The sequence below is a fragment of the Pseudonaja textilis genome, chromosome 14 (genome assembly GCF_049901715.1).
Source record: "Pseudonaja textilis isolate UNSWEBS1 chromosome 14, rPseTex1.2, whole genome shotgun sequence".
Lineage (NCBI taxonomy): Eukaryota > Metazoa > Chordata > Lepidosauria > Squamata > Elapidae > Pseudonaja > Pseudonaja textilis.
This window is the reverse complement of record NC_142003.1, coordinates 11,920,763-11,941,869: the sequence shown is the minus strand read 5'-3', so window position 1 is coordinate 11,941,869 and position 21,107 is coordinate 11,920,763. Positions and strand designations below refer to the sequence as shown.

The following is a 21,107-nucleotide window of genomic DNA, read 5'->3' as shown; positions in this document are numbered from 1 at the left end:
CTCAAGTGCGGGGCCTTACTTTCTTCATAACTAAACTGCATCTTCATTGGACAGGCCCCAGGTCCCCAAGTTTGTCAAGATCCTTCTGAATCTTGCGTCTATCTTCCAAAGCAACTCCCCCAGCTTGGTGTCATCTGCAAGTCTGAAGTTTTCTCCTTTTAGCCCCTCATTTAGATCATTTATGAAGGTTTTGGAGAGCACCAGGCCAAAGGCCGAACCCTGTGACATGCTCTCCTCCTCCCTGTAGATGTAGCTCCACTGAGGGCTACACACTGTGACTGATGCTCTTTTCCAGGATTTACACAGGTATTGATGTCAAGATGATTGGTCTGCAATTTCCTCGATCCATGCTCTGGGGGTGGGGGGGTGTACCAATTTCTTCATAAAAACATCAGGTATGTAAATCGGAAGTGCTTTAATTTTGCAGTTAATATTCAGCTGCCTTTACCAAAGGGGTCTTTGGAGCTGAAAGCTTCACCACTGGAGGCTTTTAAGAAGCGATGGGACAACCTTTTGTCTAAAATGGCACAGCTTGAAGAGGGGAGTGGGTTAGAAGACTTCCAAGGTCCCTTCGAACTCTTTATTTCCAACTTTATTTCCTACTAAGTCAATTCTACTCAATCCTGCTTGGTTCCTTTTACATTTCCTGAGACTAGCCAACTACAAGATGATGAACATGAACTAATAAACAGGAGTAATTGGTCTTGGTTTCACTCCACTGTCCCTTCAAAAACAATGAGAAGCCAGTTTCCAGTGTAATTTTTGGTTTAGAGCATTTATTATCAACTATTCATCCACAACATACTAAACTGAAATGGCAAACGACCAAAAAGTAGTGATGTCAGATATAAGGAAGTTGCTTCTGGTTTTTCCTTCATTGTCTAAAAACAATTCTTGGAATAATAATTAACTGAGATGCTAGGTAAAAAAATAAGACCGGGATATGGATGTTGCATTAGTAAAATCTATCTGACAAAGTATTAATGAAGTTCACCAAACAACTCAGTTGATGGACAAGACGACCCTTGGGCTGAATGAAGTTATTTCAGACTGGAAGAACATTGTCCAAGTTTATATCTTAACTCTGAGCAAAACCTTGCTACTAAATTCAGTGACACGTCTTCTCTTTGGGAATGCTCTTTTGCCTCCCTGCAGCCGACTTACTGGCTCCAGAACAGGCTGTTTTCAGGTCCTCATCGCTGCTGCTGCTGCTGCTGCTGCTGTCATCATCACTGTCCTCAGGGGTCTCCTCAGAGGAGTTCTCATCTGCAGCAGTTGCTCTAAGAAATAGAGATCAGGGTTACTCTGTAACAAATAATCTCTAGAGACTCTTAAAGGAATCCTTTAGAACAGGGGTCCCCAACCTTTTTTGTACCAGTTTCATGCAGAAACACATTTTCAAGGACCGGCGGGGGGACGGGGGGACGGGGCGGACTTTTTCAAGGAGGCGGGGAGGAGTCCGAGTTTGGTGGTTTGCTTGCAGACGCTTCATTACCTGACTAGATAACATCTGATGTTGTTACCTAGTCGGGTAATAAAACGTCTGCCAGCAAACCACCAAGTTCAGGGAGGCTCAGGACAAGTCCCTGCAGGATGGCTGAGAAGCCCCGCCTCCCTCAGCCTCATCCCTCAGGTGTCTCCCTCCCTCCCTCAGCCTCATCCCTCAGGTGTCTGCCTCGTTCCTCTCTCAGTCGCTCTCTCGCTCCTCCACCAGCCCAGGAAGAAACTGCTTCAAAGAAGCCGGCAGGGTGGCTTTTCTTCTGTCGCAGCAGCTCCTCAAGCGCCCGTTCACCCCACCCCGCCGCCAGCAGTTCAATCCGGTGCTCCATTCTGCCTGCCTTCGTTTCTGGTTGTTTGAGCAGCTTCGGCTGAGAATAATAACTATTCGCCTCTTTTACTCAGCCAAAGCTACTCCAAACAACCAGAAAGCGAAGGCAGGCAGGCAGAACGAGCACTGGATTGAACGCGGGCGGCGGGGTGGGGTGAACGGGCGCTCGGAGGAGCTGCGCCGACAGGAAAAGCCACCCTGCCGGCTTCTTTGAAGCAGTTTCTTCCTGGGCTGTGGAGGAGCGAGAGAGTGACTGAGAGAGGAACGAGGCGGGAGGAAACCGAAGCCGCTGAGCCGGAGAGCAGGACAGGCTTTGGCTGCTTCCTCCCTCCCCTTCTTTCATTTGTGTCCTTGATCCCTGATCCCAGCAGCATTCACCGAAGGCGAAGAAAGCCGCCATTTTTATTTTCTTTGCGGCCCGGTACCAAATGATCCACGGACCGGTACCGGTCCGCGGCCCAGTGGTTGGGGACCCCTGCTTTAGAAGACTTACTGTGTGGTACTACAAGGCCCGTTGAGTATAGAAAACTCCTTTCCTGAATCAACATCAAAAGGATCTGGAGAGGGAACATAGAAGACTGTTAAAAGTCCCCACCCATCGACCTACTAGAAAAGTAAAGTAATAACTATTAATTTAAATTCAACATTAAATCCATAAATCCCAAACAAATGATAAACCACCAGCTTTGCTGGCAGAGGGAGAATTTGCCAAATATTTTTCAGGAACAAATCTGAATTTTTCTGCATTAGCTTTGCTAGGGGTGGGGGCCAATATGGCCTTTAAGGCAGGGCTGGAACCCTGCAGTTGATGAACCCTCCCAACTACACTGCTCAAAAAAATAAAGGGAACATTTAAACAACACAATGTAACTCCAAGTCAATCACACTTCTATGAAATCAAACTGTCCACTTAGGTAGCAACACTGATTGACAATCAATTTCACATGCTGTTGTGCAAATGGAATAGACAACAGGTGGAAAGCAGAGGCAGTTAGCAAGACATCCCCAATAAAGGAGCGGTTCTGCAGGCGGTGACCACAGACCACTTCTCAGTTCCTATGCTTTCTGGCTGATGGTTTGGTCACTTCTGAATGCTGGTGGTGCTTTCACTCTAGTGGTAGCATGAGACAGAGTCTACAACCCACACAAGTGGCTCAGGTAGTGCAGCTCATCCAGGATGGCACATCAATGCGAGCTGTGGCAAGAAGGTTTGCTGTGTCTGTCAGCGTAGTGTCCAGAGCATGGAGGCACTACCAGGAGACAGGCCAGTACATCAGGAGACGTGGAGGCCATAGGAGGGCAACAACCCAGCATCAGGACTGTTACCTCCGCCTTTGTGCAAGGAGGGACAGGAGGAGCACTGCCAGAGCCCTGCAAAATGACCTCCAGAGGTCCACAAGTGTGCATGTGGCTGCTCAGTCAGAAACAGACTCCATGAGGGTGGTATGAGGGCCCGACGTCCACAGGTGGGGGTTGTGCTTACAGCCCAACACCGTGCAGGACGTTTGGCATTTGCCAGAGAACACCAAGATTGGCAAATTCGCCACTGGCGCCCTGTGCTCTTCACAGATGAAAGCAGGTTCACACTGGAGAATGTTCTGCTGCCTGCAACATCCTCCAGCATGACCGGTTTGGCAGTGGGTCAGTAATGGGGTGGGGTGGCATTTCTTTAGGGGGCCGCACAGCCCTCCATGTGCTCGCCAGAGGTAGCCTGACTGCCATTAGGTACCGAGATGAGATCGTCAGACCCCTTGTGAAACCATATGCTGGTGCGGTTGGCCCTGGGTCCCTCCTAATGCACGACAATGCTAGACCTCATGTGGTTGGAGTGTGTCAACAGTTCCTGTAAGATGAAGGCATTGATGCTATGGACTGGCCTGCCCGTTCCCCAGACCTGAATCCAATTGAGCACATCTGGGACATCATGTCTCGCTCCATCCACCAACGCCACGTTGCACCACAGACTGTCCAGGAGTTGGGGGATGCTTTAGTCCAGGTGTGGGAGGAGATCCCTCAGGAGACCATCCATCACCTCATCAGAAGCATGCCCAGGCGTTGTAGGGAGGTCATACAGGCACGTGGAGGCCTACTGAGCCTCATTTTGACTTGTTTTAAGGACACTACATCAAAGTTGGAACAGCCTGTATTGTTTTTTTCCACTTTAATTTTGAGTGTAACTCCAAATCCAGACCACCATGGGTTGCTAAATTTGATTTCCATTGATAATTTTTGTGTGATTTTGTTGTCAGCACATTCAACTATGTAATGAACAAAGTATTTAATGAGAATATTTCATTCATTCAGATCGAGGATGTCTTATTTTTGTGTTCCCTTTATTTTTGGGGGCAGTATGTAACAACTTAAAAAAAGACAGAATCTGTCGGCCCTTATTGTAATATATTACTATGAGCTGATGTGATGAGGTTACCCAGCAGGAAGAGAGATGGAGTCAGATACAGGAGTGATGAATGTGCCATTGGGAGATAAATCATCATCAACTTTGTGAGGGCATTTAAGGGGCTCGGGAGAGGCTCCTTCCTGTATTTGGGGATAGTTATACAACATTAATGACATTTATTATGGCTGCTTGATACCACCGAGGAATCTGTTGTTTGTTCACCATTATGATTATTTCTCATGGATAATGGATAAAAGATTTCTTACTTTTTCTCATTACATCAAAATTTCTGGAAATGTTAACCAGAATAAACAAATAATTAAAATAAAAATAATTGAATATATCAATAGTGTTATTATTTGAGGCACAAATGACCAGACTCAAATTGTCGTATTTGGACATATTACGTTCCAAATAACATGACTATTTATCCCCTGTGTATGATTGATTTCTTCCTTTATCTTGAACCAGATATTTAGTTTACTTTAAAACTTGGGTAAAAGCGTCACTAATTCAACCAATTCAATTCCACCCCTTTTTTCAAAGCAGAAAAAAAATAACGTAACTTGGGAAGTCCTACCTGTTTCATCTTTTTCTTGGGCATGGTTCAGAAATTCCTTCTCAACCTTTAACACTTCTTCTTCACAACTACATGCTGCATATTTCTCCAGGAGATCTTTGTTCAGATCAAGAAACACTGTCCCCCATTTAAATTTTTGCAAAAGAATTGTGGCTAGATCAGTGTGTCCTAAAATAAGGAAAATAACTTCAGCAATGATCAAACACCTCAAAGGTAATTTGCATATCTTCTTAGTGAAATATACTTCTCAGTCAAGGTTACTGAAAGAATCTTACATATGAAGCTTTTGAATTTGATATTTTATCTTATCCCTGGGTCAAGGATTGTGCTCTCTGGTAGTCTATGTATGATGGCATTTTATTATATTTCTTTCTACTTTGTATTAGTAACTACCCAGAAATCTTGGGCAGGATCGTAATAAATCAATGCAATAAATAAAAAGAAATGATGCTTGACAGAGCAACTTGTTTTCACTAACATGACAAACAGCTACAAATATGTATTTGTATACATAAATATTCTTCTAATCTGTAAGATAAGGAATAAAAACAATATTTATTGCTGCTCACCTACAATGCAGAGGGTAGCTGCAAAAGCTTCCACACAAGTAAGTTTGCATGGCCGTCCATAATTCACTGGGTTTGCAGCTATCAAGTAGGGTAAGAGCCGGAGATGACTTCCCTTCATCTTGCTAAATGGGGTTTCGTCCAGCTTTGCCCAAGAGCAGTCAATCACCGCAACTCCATTCTGGGTCACAACCTCCCTGAAAATACATCTGCCATTTTATTTTTATTAAATAATTTTTATTAAAGAAATTTTCTTATATACATCATATATACATTATATACATTGCCAACGCTTCCGTGACAGTATATTTTTACATAAATCCTAACTATCTGTACATTTGTTTATATTCCTTAATCAATCTTTGTCCACTATAGCCTTTGCTTTATTGTCCTATTATCATCTGCCATTTTAATATGGGATATTTCTGTTTTGCTGCTTGTCAGGAAATCAGATCAATTTTGCAGTCTACCAGAAGAAGAAACAGGATTGAAAAACTGCCATCCTAGTTATTACTTCACAAAAACAACATTGCAAAAACTCAAATATTTTAAAATCAGTAACACAAATGTTTGGATTCTCTCTCTCTCTCTCTCTGTGGGCAACTCAGAAGGTTTTCAGGAATCTGGAAGAGTCAGTCGATGCCAGGCCCAAAAAGCAGGTGCCGGGACGCCGCGCAGGAGCCTTTGCTTCACGGGGGCAGCCGGCCCGCTTGACGCTTAAAGAAAGCAGCGGCTGCTGCGGGAGGTTTTCGTCGTTGGGCCACCGACCGACCCGCTCCACCGGGCTCCTCTAGCGGACGAAGCCCCCCACGAAGGCCGAGCGGCCAGCGTTGCAGCCGGGGCCCCAGGCAGGGCGAGGGGAGGCGAGCGCTCACCTGTCGGCGGGCGAGAGGAAGCGGGCGGCGGCGGGGCTGAGCACCAGGCCCCCGAAGCGCTGCCCCAGGCGGAGCGTCCGCACCAGCCCCTTCCGCGCCAGCCGCCGCCCGGTGCACCGCCGCCGGTCGCACTGGCCCAGGTCCCACATGGCCAGCGGGCACCGGCGGCGCTGCGTTCCGGCCGCGGCCCTCGCCTCTTCTTCGCCGCCGCCTTCGCCATCCTCCAAGGAGCCTGCGGAGAAAAGGAGGCGCGTCAGGGGGAGTTAGGAGCCCGCCGCAAAGCCCGACCCGCCGCCCCGCCGCCCGCTCACCCACCGCCCAGCTCCTCCGCGAAGGTCTCCAGGCATCGCTCCCTGCCCGGCCGCCTCGGCCCCCGCCGCCGCCGCCCCCGGCCCATTTCCGGCACTTTCGCTTCCGGGTCCGGCTAATGGCTCCGCCCACCGTCAGCCAATCGCGGGGGAGCGGCACCGGAAGAGAACGCGCTGCGGTTTCCGGAGGCGGAAAGATGGCGGCCTGGGGCCCCGCGGGGGAGAGGCGGCGGCCGCTCCGGCTCCCCCGGCCGCTTCCTCTGCTGCTGCCGCTGCTGCTGGCGGGAGGTGAGGAGATGCCCGTCCTGCCTTCCAGGCGCTGCCGGGGCCTCCGCCGTGGCTGCCCGTCTCTCTCGCCCTCTCTCTCGCCCTTTTCCAGGACTCGCGGCCGCCGGGAAGATGAAGGTGGTGGAGGAGCCCAACAGCTTCGGGTGAGGCGGCGGCGGCGGCGGCGGCGGGCAGGGCGGCCCTCGGCCTTGCGGGCTGGGGCGGCGCTTGGTCCTCGCCCCCGCGGTTCTGAAGGCTTCTCTTTCTGTCTCCCCTCCCCCGAGAAGGCTGAACAACCCCTTCCTGCCTCCTTCCAACCGGCTCCAGCCCAAAGCGGCGCCCTCCCCGGTCTCAGGTGAGCCAGGCAGGGGAGGGTCCCGAGCTGCAGGGTCACTTCGAGCCCGGCCTTTTGCGGAATCCCTGATGGGTTTTAAACCGCTTCCTTCTCCAGGGCCCGAGCATCTTCTTAGGCTGGCGGGCAGGTGCTTCGGTTACGTGGAATCTACGTAAGTAAGACTTTAGCTGGAGGTGCGTTTTAAAAACCTTCTAAAAACTGGAGATAAATCTCTGGCTTGTTTGAAATTCCAGGTATAAATACGAGTTCTGCCCATTTTATAACGTCACCCAACACGAGCAAACGTTCCGGTGGAATGCCTACAGCGGGATTCTCGGGTAAGCAAGGATCCAGCTCCACAGCCCCGTCTCTGCCCTGTTGTCTGTCTCAGGCAGAAGGTCTCCAAATGTGGCAGCTTTAAGACTTGTGGACTTCAACTCCCAGAATTCCTGAGCTGACATTGACTGGAGGAGGAATTCTGGGAATTGAAGTCCACAAGTCTTAAAGCTGCCACGTTTGAAGACCCCTGGTTTAAAGGGATGCTTAAAATTCCCAGTTTGATGATGATATATGATAAGATAGAAACATTGCATGGAAACGATGCAGAATAACACCATAACTTCTACATTTCCTAAGCATGTTCTACAGTTTCATCTCATGTAAGTTTGCTACCTGTAAAAGAGTACTTAGTTTTATAATGAGGCTGAGGAGAGGTGATAGTTTTAAGACTATGAAATTGATCAATAGCTAACAGCTATCTTTTTTTTCCAGCTTAAGAATGAATATAGGTATGTGTGGCTTCTCCTAAAGAGGATAAATTAAAGCTACTGGTTGATGTGTTACCTTGTTAATTACCAAACATGTACTCATTGCTCATTTAGGTATCCAGAGCCCATTTGATTTAATTAAAGCAAACCTGAATTAAGTTATATTACTAAAGGTCTGTCATTTTTGGAAAGGGGGCAGGTTTCAACCTATTCTGCAAAGCACCTGAAACCAGGAAATGGAGCAATGAATGGATGGAAACTAACCAAGGAGAGAAGCAACTTAGAACTAAGGAGGAATTTCCTGACAGCTAGTCAGTGTTATAGCTTGCCTTTAGAAATTGTGGGTGCTCCATCACTGGAGGCTTTTTAAAGAAGGGATTGGACAACCCATTTTTCTGAAATGGTATAGAGTTCTGTTTGAACAGAGGTTGGACTAGAAAGACCTCCAAGATCCCTTCCAACTGTGTTGTTCTGTTTTGTATAATCAGTCATTTTTAGGGATGTAATTCATGGGGTTGTGTAATGTAACCAACTACCAAAGCACTCAAGTGGAAGTGAGGGGTAGGAATTGTGGAGGGAAGACAGTTTTTGCAAATACAGTTGCAGCTACAAATGGCAAAAGGTTGTTTGGAAAAAGTCCATTAGAAAGCCAGGGCTGAAGACATGTTTTAAAACAGTACCGGATGAAAATTATTTAAGCCCACCAATTATTATATCATCTTTGGGGCAAATGAGCCTGAAAACAATATCAAGAGACTATGAGGAGCTATGCATGGAAGCCAAAGAGATAGGAGCGCAGGTAGTGTTTTCATCTGTACTTCTGACAGAAGGTCAACAGCCAATTAGGGAATGGAGGATTCTAGAAGTAAATCCCCTGGCTTAAGGGATGGTGCTGTCAAAAGAAATTTGAATTTCTAGACTTCCCTTCTTTTCTCTCTTCAGGAGAACTATCCATTTTAAGGACTTTGCACAGTAAAGTGCATTGCTAATTTTCATAACAGCGAGAAGATGTTTTGTGCTCCTTGAACTAAGGGGAGATTAATCAGACAAATCTAAGTTGCAAGTCAATTTGGCCCATTACTATTTACATCCCTAAATTCAATATTTCTACAGTATGACTTCATATAAATGAAATGGAGAAGCATCAAATGTCAAATGCACTTCACTTCTGGTTCTTGGATTAATGCTATATTTTCCTGCTCTGGGTACTATATAAGATAAACACTGCAAGACTCTTTGCAGATACAAAGAGTAGCTCTTATTAGTATTCCTTTCTAAAATCAGCATCTATGAGTGGAAGTAAACCTGCTAAAATGATACAATTGTTTTTTAGTATCAAAAGCTGCTGAGAGATCCAGATGAATAAACAAAGGCTTGATCCTGATTCACCCCCTAGTAAAAGGATGATCTAAGCAGACTATTCTAAAATTGGGCTTGAAATCAAACTGCCAGTGGCCTTTGAAATATCTGAAGTATATTATTCTAATTTCCTAGAATCTGGCATGAATGGGAAATTGAAAACAACACTTTTGTTGGTATGTGGATGAGAGAAGGAGATTCTTGCGGAACAAAAAATAGAGAAACAAAGGTAAAGAATTGGACATAATAAAGAAGCTAACATATTTTTCCATTCTAGATTATTTATTTGATTTGTATCCTGCCTTTTACAAGCAATTTAAGCAGCATATTACTGTCACCACCTGGTATTTTTTCTTGTAATAATCCTGTGAAGGTAAGGTGAGCTGAGAATAGAACTAGCCGAGAGTTACCCAATGAGCTTCTGCAGCTGAGAATGGACTAGATTCTGAGCCTGCTTGCTCCTAGTTCAATACTTCATATTTCACTTCATATTTCAACAAATATTATTTTGTATAAGAGTTAGTTATACTTTATTTATTTAGGATGTAAATATATTATTCATCACTGAATAAGTTTGCAACAGCTTAGCTGTAATACATAGAATGTTTCTCCTTATCTGTCAAATATTCATTGAGCAGATTATATTAGGTCTCTCTTTACTGGTATGTGATTTAGGGGAATTGGTTAAATTTATGAATTCTGTTTGTAAGTTCTCAAATCTCTGCTTTACAGGTACTTCTTGTATGCGGAAAAAACAATAGATTGGCTCAAGTATCTGAACCAAGCACTTGTGTTTATTCTCTTACATTTGAAACTCCACTTGTTTGTCACCCACATTCTCTTTTAGGTGAGAAAATAATTCCTTCTTTGGATTAAAAGCAGAAAACTGAAATGATGCAATTTATATTGCAATCTTGACATTGTATATGTTCAATAAGTCCATTACATCAAACTATTTTTTGTTCCCAAACATTTCTTGCTGTGTCATGATCCCAAGAACTAAGGGTTAGCCTTGCTTTTTGATACAAAGTTTTCTAACAAGTCCCCTGGCCCTGCTAAGCTGATGGCAACTGTAGACTTGGTTGGCACCCAGAGTTGCCCCTTTTCACCAGAAAGGGGTGAAGATTGTTGTAAGATCCATGCTGATTTATCTTGGTCAAAGCCCATTTCAAGAGTCTGGAAACCAGGCTTTGGGAGGAAGGGTGCTGTCTGGTTTTCCTAAATAAAAGACAGTTGAGGACTATCATTTTTATAATAGCTCCCACTTAGAAAAAGAAAACAAACAAAAATGGCCCCAGATTGATTAGAAACTGTTCTAATGTGGCCTCTAATGTGGCCCCTTGACATGATAAGCCAGAGTTTGGTGCATCTTCTTTGCCCCTTTAAGTCACTAGTGACATTCCCTCACTGACTGCTGCCCTGTATCGCTGGGCTGAAAGCAGAGGAGACCTTGGAGTGTTCTCTTCCTCTGGGCCCTGGCAGAACTTCGGGCAGGAGGCTTTCGGATAGGCCTTTTATGGCTCGAACCAGCTTTTGACCACTAACATGAGTTGCTCGCTCTTGGGGTTTTTTTCCCTTGTTTTAAGCTGCAGAATTAAATGGGGTCAAATCAGTGTTTTATTGAGGAGAATTTCTTCCAGAACCTATGACTAGTTGAGTATCAATGATTCTTTCTGAGTGCTCATAATAAAGATTCCTGGACAGTTGAGGTGCTAATAACTGTGGTGGTGGCCAATAGATACTTTATACATAATTTACTGTTTACTGTAATAAAGTAGAAGTAGCAATAATGTTTAGCAATGCTAAACAATAAGGACATTTTTAGTGACAGCAATTAAAACAATTTTAATAATTATATAATAGCAAGCACAGAATTGATTCCAATAAAGCAATAGCAATCGCACGTAGACTTATATACTGCTTCACAGTGCTTTCCATCCCTCTCTATGCGGTCTGCCTATTGGCCCCCAACAATCTGGGTCCTCATTTTACCCACCTGGGAAGGACGGAAGGTGGAGTCCACCTGGAGCCTGGTGGGATTCAAACTGCCAAATTGCAGGCAGCCGACAGTCAGCAGAAGGAGCCTGCAGGACTGCACTCAAACCACTGCATCACCACGGCTCGTAAAGGAGAATATTTGTAGCTCAGTAATAAGGGTTCCTTGGTTTTCAGATTTTCTATACATTTTTTCTAATTTTAATTATTTTTAAAGTTTTTATTAGACTGTAAGTTGTGCAGAGTTGCTGTATCAGCAACATGAGCAGCATAGAAATGTAATAAAATTCCATTTACAGTGTTAGCTCTGTACTCATTAATTGGTTCCACAATTAATTGTGTGTGTGCTTTCAAGTCAGTATGGAGAAGATTCCTCTTCTCCCCAAACATCTTGGTTTTCACTCATTCATGTTCTCTCAGCCAGCAAGGATGTGGCTGACAGCAGTATTTAATAGCAGCAAACGAATGGTGAAAGTGCCTGCATTGTAATCCTCTGCCTCTCTGAACTTAATCTTTGGGGAAAGGTAGTTCAGAGAGAACTCAAAGTACGATCATGTTTTCCTCTACAGTCTATCCAACCTTGCCTGAAGCTCTTCAGAGAAAGTGGGATGAAGTTGAGCAGTTGCTTTATGATGAGTTAATTACAAAACAGGTGGGTGTGTTTTTTGTCATATCCATGTGGGGGACAAATAGTCAAGAACAGCTTTATCAGGTTCACTGACTTATCTGTGTGGGGGACAAATAGTATTATAAAAGGGGGAGCTGCAATTTCCTTGATGATAATGTGAGCCTGGTCTTCTACTGACTGCCAACCCCTCTTTTGTGTTAATTTACCAGTCCAGCCTTAAACTTTCGGATTCTTTGTTGTATCCATCCAGATTTAGCCCTCTTCAGCTTCTGACTTTTAAAAATAAGTAAAGATGGATTAATAAATTCTGTGACTCTCATATTGAGCAATATATACAGCATATGTGTGAGTGGCTGGGTGTACACACACACACACACACACACACAGAGTATGTATTGCCTCAACTTGTTTAATGTAAGCCGTAGAGGCCTGGATTAAGTGCACTGAAATCCCTGGGAACTAACTGTTTGAGTTGTTAAGCGTTGTTGGAGAAAGTCGGATTGAACCCAACAAATACGAATAATAACTCATATTTGGGCTTCCATAAGGCCAGTAAAATGCTGCTATTTCTACACCCCCCTTGTGTGTGCTGATGACACCCAGCTGCCTTGTTTATAGTGACTTATTGGCTGTTGTGGGAGGGGCGCTTGGGATGGTATGTGAAAAAGATATTCCCAGATGGGGCAGAGAGACAGACATGGGGGTGTCTGTCTTCTGGGGGTGGCCAGAAAAGAGACAGTAGGTGGGGCAAGAGGCCTAGAGGAGACCCTGGTTTTGTGCTGGGGGTGCACTTGTGCTGCTTGTATGTGGTGATGCTGAATTGAGCAGGGAATGGGGGTCTGCATCTCGATTGTGCAGCCGAAGCCGCTCTATCGCTAAGATGCAAGGAGGCAGCTACGCCGCCAAGTGTTTGGAACTCTGTGTGATCTTTGCTTGTCCCCTGCATAGGAGCCCGGTGCTGCAACGTCAGCCTGCTCTTAGTGGCTGCCTGTCAAGTGTCTCAACTATCATTGGGCTTTCTAGAGAAAGTCGCTTTAGTTGCTGTACTGTTTCTATACTTGTGAAATGAGTGGCTGCCCCTGAGTCTACAAGAGCAGAAGGTTTCATCTTCTGCTTGGAATCTAAAGTAACCATAATAGGAGTAATTAAATAGGCTTGTTTGCTCCCAATGGTCTGATTAACAGAGTTGGAAGGGACCTTGTGGGTCATCTAGTCCAAGCAGGAGACCCTACACCATTTCTGACAGAGGACAATCCAGTCTCGGCTTGAAAGCCTCCAGGGATGAAGCTCCCTCAACTTCAGAAGGCAACTTCTGTTCCATGGGTTGATTGTTCTTATTGCCAGAAAATTTCTCCTTATTTCTAGGTTGAATCTCTCCTTGTTCAGTTCCCATCCATCATTCCTTGTCTGGCCTTGAGGTTCTTTGGAGAATAGCTTGACCCCTTCATCGCTGTGACAGCCCCTCAAATATTGGAACACTGCTATCCTGTCCTTCTCTTCACTAAACCAGCCATGCTGTTTTTTGGTGGGGTTTTTTGGCTGCCATCACACACTGCTGGCTCATATTTAACTGGTTGTCCACTAAGACTCCAAGATCCCTCTCAGAGTTACTGTTATTAAGCCTGGTTTTACCCAGTCTATATGTATCCTTTTGGTTTTTCTTGCCTAAGTGTAGGACTTTACTTTTCTCTACACTGAATTTCATTTTGTTAGATAGTGTTCAAGTCTATCAAGATCCATCTGGACCTTGAGCCTGTCTTCCAGGGTGTTAGCTATTCCTGCCACGTGCTCCCTTGATTCACAGGTTCTTCCTTTCATTGCTGTGTCAATTTTTTGCATTTTCACTAGTCACTTCACTAGCTAAGTGTCCAGAGGCTCCCTGGTAAAAGCACCGATCCCTCCTTTTCTGCTTCTCTCCTGATGACAGGGGTCTCTTGGCTGCTCCTACTTGCAGGCTTACCCCAAGAGAGCCACTGGCAGGAGTGGGATGGGGAATCTGGGCTGCAGGTTCTTCTCCCCTTCCTGGCCTGAACTCTTCCACTTGGGCCTCCATTGTTCCACAGAAGAGCTGACACAGAAGAGCTCTTTCAGGGTGTTGGCCTCCTTTCTGGCTCCTCTCCTTAGATCCTTGGCCAATCCTCCCAACTGCCTCCTCTACCGCCTGTTGGACAGTTGCTCGGGCCCCCTTGCAGAGCTCCCTGCATGGAGCGAGCCTCGAAACCACCTGGAAGCGAAGGTTGGCTCGCCGTTTAGCAGTGTTGAAAGGAAGAGGCACTTAAGACTTATGCCGTGCTGCATGAACTGCCTCGTCTGCCAATTGGCCAATTCAAGTTGCTCGTCATCACCATGAAGCCCTTCGGGGAACAGGGCCTGGCTCCCCGTGGGGCTCCCTGCCTCCGCCTGGTGTTTTCCAGGGGAATGGCAGTGCTCTCGATTAAACGTTGGCACCGTGTGGGACCAAGGAAGCCTGCCTTCTTGGTCCTGTAATGGGGTGTGGTGGGAGTGGCCTGGGCAGATGGGGAAGGGCCACAGCCAGGGAGCACTCGGATAAGAAGAGGCCGCTTAGCCCACAGCGGGAACATGGCAGGACCCAGGTCTCCCTGGTTTCTTGGGCTGGTTTCTTGGAGGAGGAATAGCCTTTCTGACTTGCAAGACTCCGTTAATGTAACTGCACATTATAGTAGAGTTAATTCACCTGGATAACCTCACCAGGCTGATAGTCGCGGCCTCTGGAACAGCCCCGCCCAGAGAGAGATACGGCACCCACTCTCTTGGGGTTCAGGGTCGAGATTGGTGGGGAGCCCCTGATGTGTTTTTCATTGCTGTGGTGGTTTTTCGCCCCCGATGGGGTCTGTTACGTTTTTAATATTTTAAAATTGTATTTGGATATTGTAAGCCACGGAGACTCCTCTGGAGTGGCACAAAGTATGGAGAAGGACTTAAAAGTGTACGTATTTTGCTTTACAAATAGTATCCCTTTTCCATCTTAATACCCAATTATTTGCAACAGAAGTTAGACTTATGATGTAATGAGGAGCATTGATCTGAAAATTTATGTTTTCAAACACCAAGGTAATTTTTGTGTTTGACAGGGGAAATGGAATAAAACAATGCATGACAACGTAAGTTGCAGGCATAAAACCTAAAAAATTGCAAACCTAAAACATAAAAAGTCCCAGTTGAATGCTTCAATCCCTCAATCCTAACTATTAACTTTAAGCCATTGCCTTCTTCCAGAATGTTCTTTTCTTTAAAAAAAGAAAAAAACCCTTAACAATCTAGCCTATAAACCTGGGATTTCTAGATAGTCTCCATCTGACCAGCCTTTCAAAATGAAAAATTAAAGTAACTATTACTTTTGTTTTCAGGGATACAAGAAAAGGTTGAGAGAACTGTTTGAAGAAGGCTCCCTTTTGAAATCAACAAGAGACAAAAAAGAGAAGGACACTCAACTTCGACCTTTGGAATTTGACTCCGTAGAAAAGTGCAGCAAGGTACAGGATCTCTTCGAACTGTCCCCTGTGGGGGGACTGGGTCCTGCCCCCTTCCTGTTTCAGGTGCAGTTATTGTAGGCCGTCCGATTAATCCATGTAGGTCATCAGTGGAAATGGTCCAATTGAAAGTTGTCCGGCTAAGGCCCAGGACTGCCTTGCTGAGGATGTCTGAATTCAAGATAATCTTCTTTGAAAAATAAGGCAGACAGTTTTTTTGAATTCACAGCCTCTTCACTTTACTGTTTCGTATCTCTTGGACTTTGTATAAATCTGTTCTGTTTTTGTGGTAAAATCAATGTGAAGTTATTCTCGTTTTTTTCCCCTAGGAGTATAAGCGACTTTCTAACGATCTGCAGAAATTGTCAGATTTACTAACCCAGCATGGAATTGCATATGAAACCGTCCTATGTAAGTTTGTGAAATAATTTCCCTTCTGAAGAAACGCCTCGCTTAATGACTACCACATTTAGCCATTGTCCGCTTAACAACAGCACTGAAAAAGTCACTTTGCGACTGGTCCTCCCCACAGTCCTGTGATTGAGATTCAGGATCCCGCAGCTGCCTTTTGCCTGCTTCACAGCTGGTTTCCAACAAGCAAAGTTAATGCAGAAGCCAGGGGTAAAATAGCAAGTCAGGGTCCTGTGCTGTCTCACTTAACGAGCCACAGGGACTCTCTTAATGACTGTGGGATAAATGAGGTTGTAGGTCCGTCCGTGGCGTATGATAGTATCTTACTATCTATATCACTTAGTGACAATTTCCAATCCCAGTCATGGTCGTTAAGTGAGGATTACCTGTACTAATAAAGCAGTGATAAATTTCATTTTCCAAAACCAGGAAAATTCAGTGGAACAAAATATCAGCTAGAATTTTGGAAGTCTTAAAATTATGTCATGTTGGTTCAAGCACTAGAAATCTGAAATTTAAATTTGATGCTGTAATTGAAGTTAGTTGTAGAGCTGGAAGGGACCATGAAAATCAGTTCAGCCTTCTGCAATGTGAAGGAAATGTATTTATTCTACTTCTTCTTAAAACTTTCTAAAGATGGAAAACCCATAAACCATAAGCACCCACCACTTCCATTGTTGTATAGGACATTTTTCCTTATACCTAAATGAAATCCAGGTCACTGCAATTTATATCCACAATTTCTGGTTTCAGTTTCTATGGTTGATGGGACAAGAGTTCTTTGTAAAATAGTAATTTTAGTAAAGATTATGACGAGTACAATAAAATAGAAAAAAAAAAAAGATGTAGAAAGGGCAGTAAAGAAAGGAAAAGGGGAAATAGAAAAGAAAGGAAAATAAGAAAATAAGATATGCCTGTGGCATATCATAGATGGCACTAGCAGGAGATACCAACATTTCACCTAAATTAGTATCACACAATAAAATGTACATGTTAAAAAGATCTGTGTTCAAATCCCAATGCCTAGGCCATCTAGGCCTTGAGGCAGGAGTATTAGATACGCTCAACGCACTTGAGATATGTTCCTTTAAAAGGCAGGATAAAAAGCTAACACTAATAAAGTCATGATAGTAGCTTCCACGTGTTGAGTAAGCAGTGAGCCTGCCGTCTCCTTTGCCTTCTGGTAGAGTTGAAGAAATTCTCGCTGGATTTTGCTTCTCTTGCTTGCCTGGTTTGTTTCCCACTTTTCCTTTCCTGTTTGAGGTGAAGCATCGGGTCCCCCCGGAGTCTCCCTGAAGAGGGAGCTGCCTTTTCAGGTTTATGGGTTTTCCCCTTTAGGCACCTCCTGATTATCTTCTTCACTGCTATTGCTTGAGGCCATGCTGTCTTTACTTGACTTTTTAACCAGCCTCAGCTGACCCAAACAGACTTTTTACCACAATTAACTTGGACTTTTTTTGCAACTTTGTTTTATTTTTAAACAAGTTAAGATACAAGTGCCACAATTTTTTTAAACAGAAACAAACACAAAACCAACCACATTTTCAAAGGTGCTGACACTTTTCCCTAGAATTCTGAAGAGCTGCTGCTAATCAGAAGGGGTACAGATGAATGGCTGTGCGGAGGAAGTATTTCTAGCCTCGCAAAGAGGAGGACTGGGGTGACCTGATAGCAGTCTTCCAACACTTGAGGACCTGCCACAGAGAAGAGGGGATGGACCTCTTCTCCATAGAAGCAGAGGGCAGGCAGAAGAAGAGGAGGAGGACAACGGAACCGCTTGCCTTCAGCGGTCGTGGGAGCTCCGTCACTCATCCCCGGAGGCGTTTAAGGACAGCCGTGTCTGGAAGGCATACGGTCTGCTGCTTGAGCAGGGTCCAGATCCCCTTTCAACTCTGCCAGTATTCTATGACTTCTAAGATCGATTGTCATTGTATAAAGTAAATAGTTTTTTCCCCCTATCTTCTAGTTGGAAACGGAGATGGCAACCATACTACGCAAGCACTCGGGATAAAGAAGTCAGATCTTAGCACGATTTCAAATGCTAACAAGCATGGAGATGCTGAACCTCGGTACAATGCCTCATGAGAAAATGGTCATCTTCTCCCAGCTGCGGTAAAGTATTTCCATCCACATACAAGTTTTAATAATTTGATAGAAGACCCAACAATATTATTTTCTTCAAACCAGCATTTATTCAGTTCTATCCATTTGGAATTCTTTTCATTATTGTGCCGGGAGGAAAATGGGGAGATCAGTCATTGCATTCTACACGGGCAACTTCCTTAAACCGTCTTCTTTCCCTCCCTGTAACAGAGCACCTCGGGTGTGGGGCGAGGACGGCAAACCATGGCTTGACCCCATTCCTTTGTGGAGAACCACAACTAGAGCCCCATCCAGGCCCCATACGAGAACAGCAAGAGCAGGATTGAGAGTCTCACGTGCTCAACTCACACACTGGTGCTGCAGTGGCCCTTCTTTTCTCAGTGGGAGTCTTGGACCTTTGAATAAAATTACAGAGTTATAACAATAGTGTACCTTCTGTGCCTGTTGCTGACTTTCCTTCTGGACCAGGAGAAAGAGATTTGCTAGTATTCATTTTGTGTAAAACTACTTCAAGTTTTAATCTGAATTGCTAACATGGTTTCATATACCAAAATGTTTCTTGACTGGATCCTGCTTTGATGTAGAGAAATGTTGGTGTTGCCAGCTCTGGAAGGTCATAATAAAGCTCCTTGTGCTGAGATGGAAGGAGTTGGAATCAATGCTGTCAGCTTCTAGGATGACATGGTCTCTGCCAGAGGCTCCCAACTCCCGGACCGAGACAGGTCTGTGGCTTGTTAGGAACCAGGCTGCACAGCTGGAGATGAGGGACAGACAAGGGAAGCTTCACCCCTGTATTTGCAACCACTCCCCAGCGCCCGCATCACTGCCTCCGCTCATCAGGCTCTCATAGGAGCGCAAACCCTACTGTATGTAAACTCTGCATGGGAGGGATGTCGGTTGCGCACTCCTCCCCACCCACAGGTCTGTGGGGGAAAAAAATAGATGGATGGAAGAGGTTGGAATGCGGGGGAAAGGAGGGCGGAGTGGGGGCCAAGCCAATGAATGCATCAGTCAAGCAGAAGGCCAGCCTAAACCAGCCGAGAACTTCTAATTGGACACTGACTGATAACGAGGCTGGCCAGGGCAGAACGTTGATGGCATCTTTTGTGCCGAGCAGGCAGGTGCCACTTCGCTCCTCCTGCTTTCAGTGAAGTACGTACTCTTGGGAAAGCAATGAGCCAGGAGTCTTTCCTCCTCATTAAGTGGGATGGGCGACATTAAGCGGAACCTGCCCGGAGAACAGCTTCTACCAAGGTTATGCAAACGATGCCCGCCCACTGAAGGACGTCGGGGGGAGCCAGGATAGGGAGCCTCCCGGGACCAGGGTGGGGAAGCCCCATCAGTCACATCTTGAGGACCCCGGGTGTTTAAGAGGGCTGGGAACCAAACCTTTGTCCCAACTGTGCTGGAAATAGCTTTGTGTGTGATCCAGGGAACCCTCAATTCTGGCAACCACTCAAATCCCACCCCACCCCTCCCCCTTCACAGGGCTGCATTTTGGGCGCTGAGCAACCAGCCTGCATTTATGGCCATCCGCAGCGTCCCCCAATCACGTGGCTGCGATGTGCAGTTTGATGAAAATAGGTGTTTGCTCTTCTGGTTTGGGCCCAAAGTGCCCCACAGTGGACAACGGACCGTGGAATGAGGTCAGTCACATGACGGCCCTCTTTACAACTTCACAACTTGTTTGGGCTAAAGAGCCGTTTGTCTGAGATAATCTGGGGGTTCCCCTTTCCAACCCCCAGGATTTTGATCATTTGGACAAGGAAACAAGGAGAACCAGGCAGGGCCTCGCTGCCGATGGGACAAGAGCCGTAACGGGCACAAAGGGAGACCGATACCGGCAGCCAGGACCCCCCTCTCCCCCTGGTGCCACCAACAGCTTAACTTCCCCTCCCCCAACCGGCCCCTGCATTGAAGGAAAGCTAAGAGACAAGAAAAGCAAGAGAGCTGGAGGAGGTTTTATTGCTGGCCCCAAATCTCCCCCTTTGGGGAAAAGCATCAGACCTTTTCCAGTGAGCGTTTATCGGGAGACAAAGGCCGCCTGAGGCCGGGAAGGGCCTCTGGCCACACAAGCAGAACCTCCAACCACTGGACTCCGGAGACAACCCATTTCCCGCTGGCCCGGAAGCCTGTTGAAAAGGGAGCTGCTGACGATGCAGGTTTTGCTCTCCACCACCCTTGGGAGAGATTTCAGGCCCCAAGGCCTCCTGGAGCTTGGCTTCAAGCCCACCTGCACCTGCCCACCTGTTGGCTTTCCTCTGGAGACCAGGGGATCCCCAGCTCCCGCAAGACCAAACCCTCCGCAGGAGTCACAAATCACCCCCACGGGAGGAAGTGCACCGCAGGCACATTTCATGGACCTCCACCAGGACACCGGGGGCCTCGGGGACACGAACGTCAGGTTGCTGAGTTTCCTTCTGCCATTTCAAGCCAACCATCATAAGCCTGAGCGGTGCCTTCCTTCACTTTAAAAAGCTTAAATTACAGAACTGGTGGTTGGAAGAACCCAGCAAAGTTGTGCGTCAGGCCAGCAGCCTTCAAGGGAGCACAGAGCTGCAACTTCGGCTCGTTTGCCTGAGAAGAGGCCGAAGTGGCTGCAGTTGGAGGCTGGAGCAGGGCAGCCTTGGCCCTACACGAACTCTGTGAAGTCGTCCACGGAGGAGATCAAGCGCTTCCTCTGCCCAGTCTCGTAGGTGGGGGCCGGGTCCTGGGGGACGCGGGCGGAGGCTTTCGCAGGGACCGGAGGGTGCACGCTGGGGAAGCCAGCCTCTTGGAACTGGGTTTCTTCTCGGATCTGGAAGAAAGAGGTGCTGGTTGCAAAGGCACGGTCTCCATGGCAGCAGCCCCTGCCCAGGCAGCTCCCCCCAAAGACCCGGCTGCTGCCCCACACCGGCTGGACTAGCCTGGTCTGTATGGCTCAGGCGCACGGTTCGCACGTAAGGTTGGGTTTGCTCTCTGCATGCCAACCAGAGTCCCTGGCGCCAGATGGGCAGCCATAGAAATTATTTAAGTCAAGCCATCCACACTCCAAAGGCCTCTGCCTCCCACACAAGAGGTGCAAGTTGGGTGGCTGTTCAGGGCAGTATCTGAGCTGCCACGGTTTGGGCTAAAAGCGAGCTGAAGTTCAGGATGGTGTTGCAGGAGGTGTGGAAAGTCTGCTCCTCCCAGGACAGGTTTGCCTTTTTTGTGGGGAT

At 46.3% G+C, this 21,107-nt stretch overlaps 3 protein-coding genes across 11 annotated transcripts in view; 1 reads left to right on the top strand and 2 right to left on the bottom strand.

Annotated features, from left to right (window-relative positions):
- Positions 1-756: 756 nt before the first annotated feature.
- Positions 757-6,695, bottom strand: TSR3 (TSR3 ribosome maturation factor). Its single transcript, XM_026704038.2, has 6 exons — positions 6,563-6,695; positions 6,248-6,479; positions 5,376-5,569; positions 4,807-4,974; positions 2,322-2,385; positions 757-1,280 (listed from the first exon to the last, which is right to left on the bottom strand). Exons 1-6 carry the CDS (start codon positions 6,642-6,644, stop codon positions 1,109-1,111), a joined length of 912 nt encoding a protein of 303 aa, XP_026559823.1. The 5' UTR covers positions 6,645-6,695; the 3' UTR covers positions 757-1,108.
- A 41-nt stretch (positions 6,696-6,736) lies between these two features.
- GNPTG (N-acetylglucosamine-1-phosphate transferase subunit gamma) lies at positions 6,737-18,336 on the top strand. Its single transcript, XM_026704035.2, has 12 exons — positions 6,737-6,843; positions 6,935-6,986; positions 7,110-7,177; positions 7,274-7,328; positions 7,411-7,494; positions 9,418-9,511; positions 10,015-10,129; positions 11,847-11,929; positions 15,274-15,399; positions 15,726-15,807; positions 17,774-17,919; positions 18,121-18,336. Exons 1-11 carry the CDS (start codon positions 6,753-6,755, stop codon positions 17,890-17,892), a joined length of 969 nt encoding a protein of 322 aa, XP_026559820.1. The 5' UTR covers positions 6,737-6,752; the 3' UTR covers positions 17,893-17,919; positions 18,121-18,336.
- A 1,520-nt stretch (positions 18,337-19,856) lies between these two features.
- The window catches only part of TSC2 (TSC complex subunit 2), a 46,258-nt gene continuing 45,007 nt past the window's right edge, over positions 19,857-21,107 (bottom strand). For all 9 annotated transcript variants that reach the window (XM_087912562.1, XM_026703994.2, XM_087912564.1 and 6 more), the window contains one exon: positions 19,857-20,707. In XM_087912562.1, the coding sequence (XP_087768688.1) occupies positions 20,543-20,707 (165 nt within the window). In that variant the 3' untranslated portion in view covers positions 19,857-20,542. The remainder of the gene's footprint in view (positions 20,708-21,107) is intronic.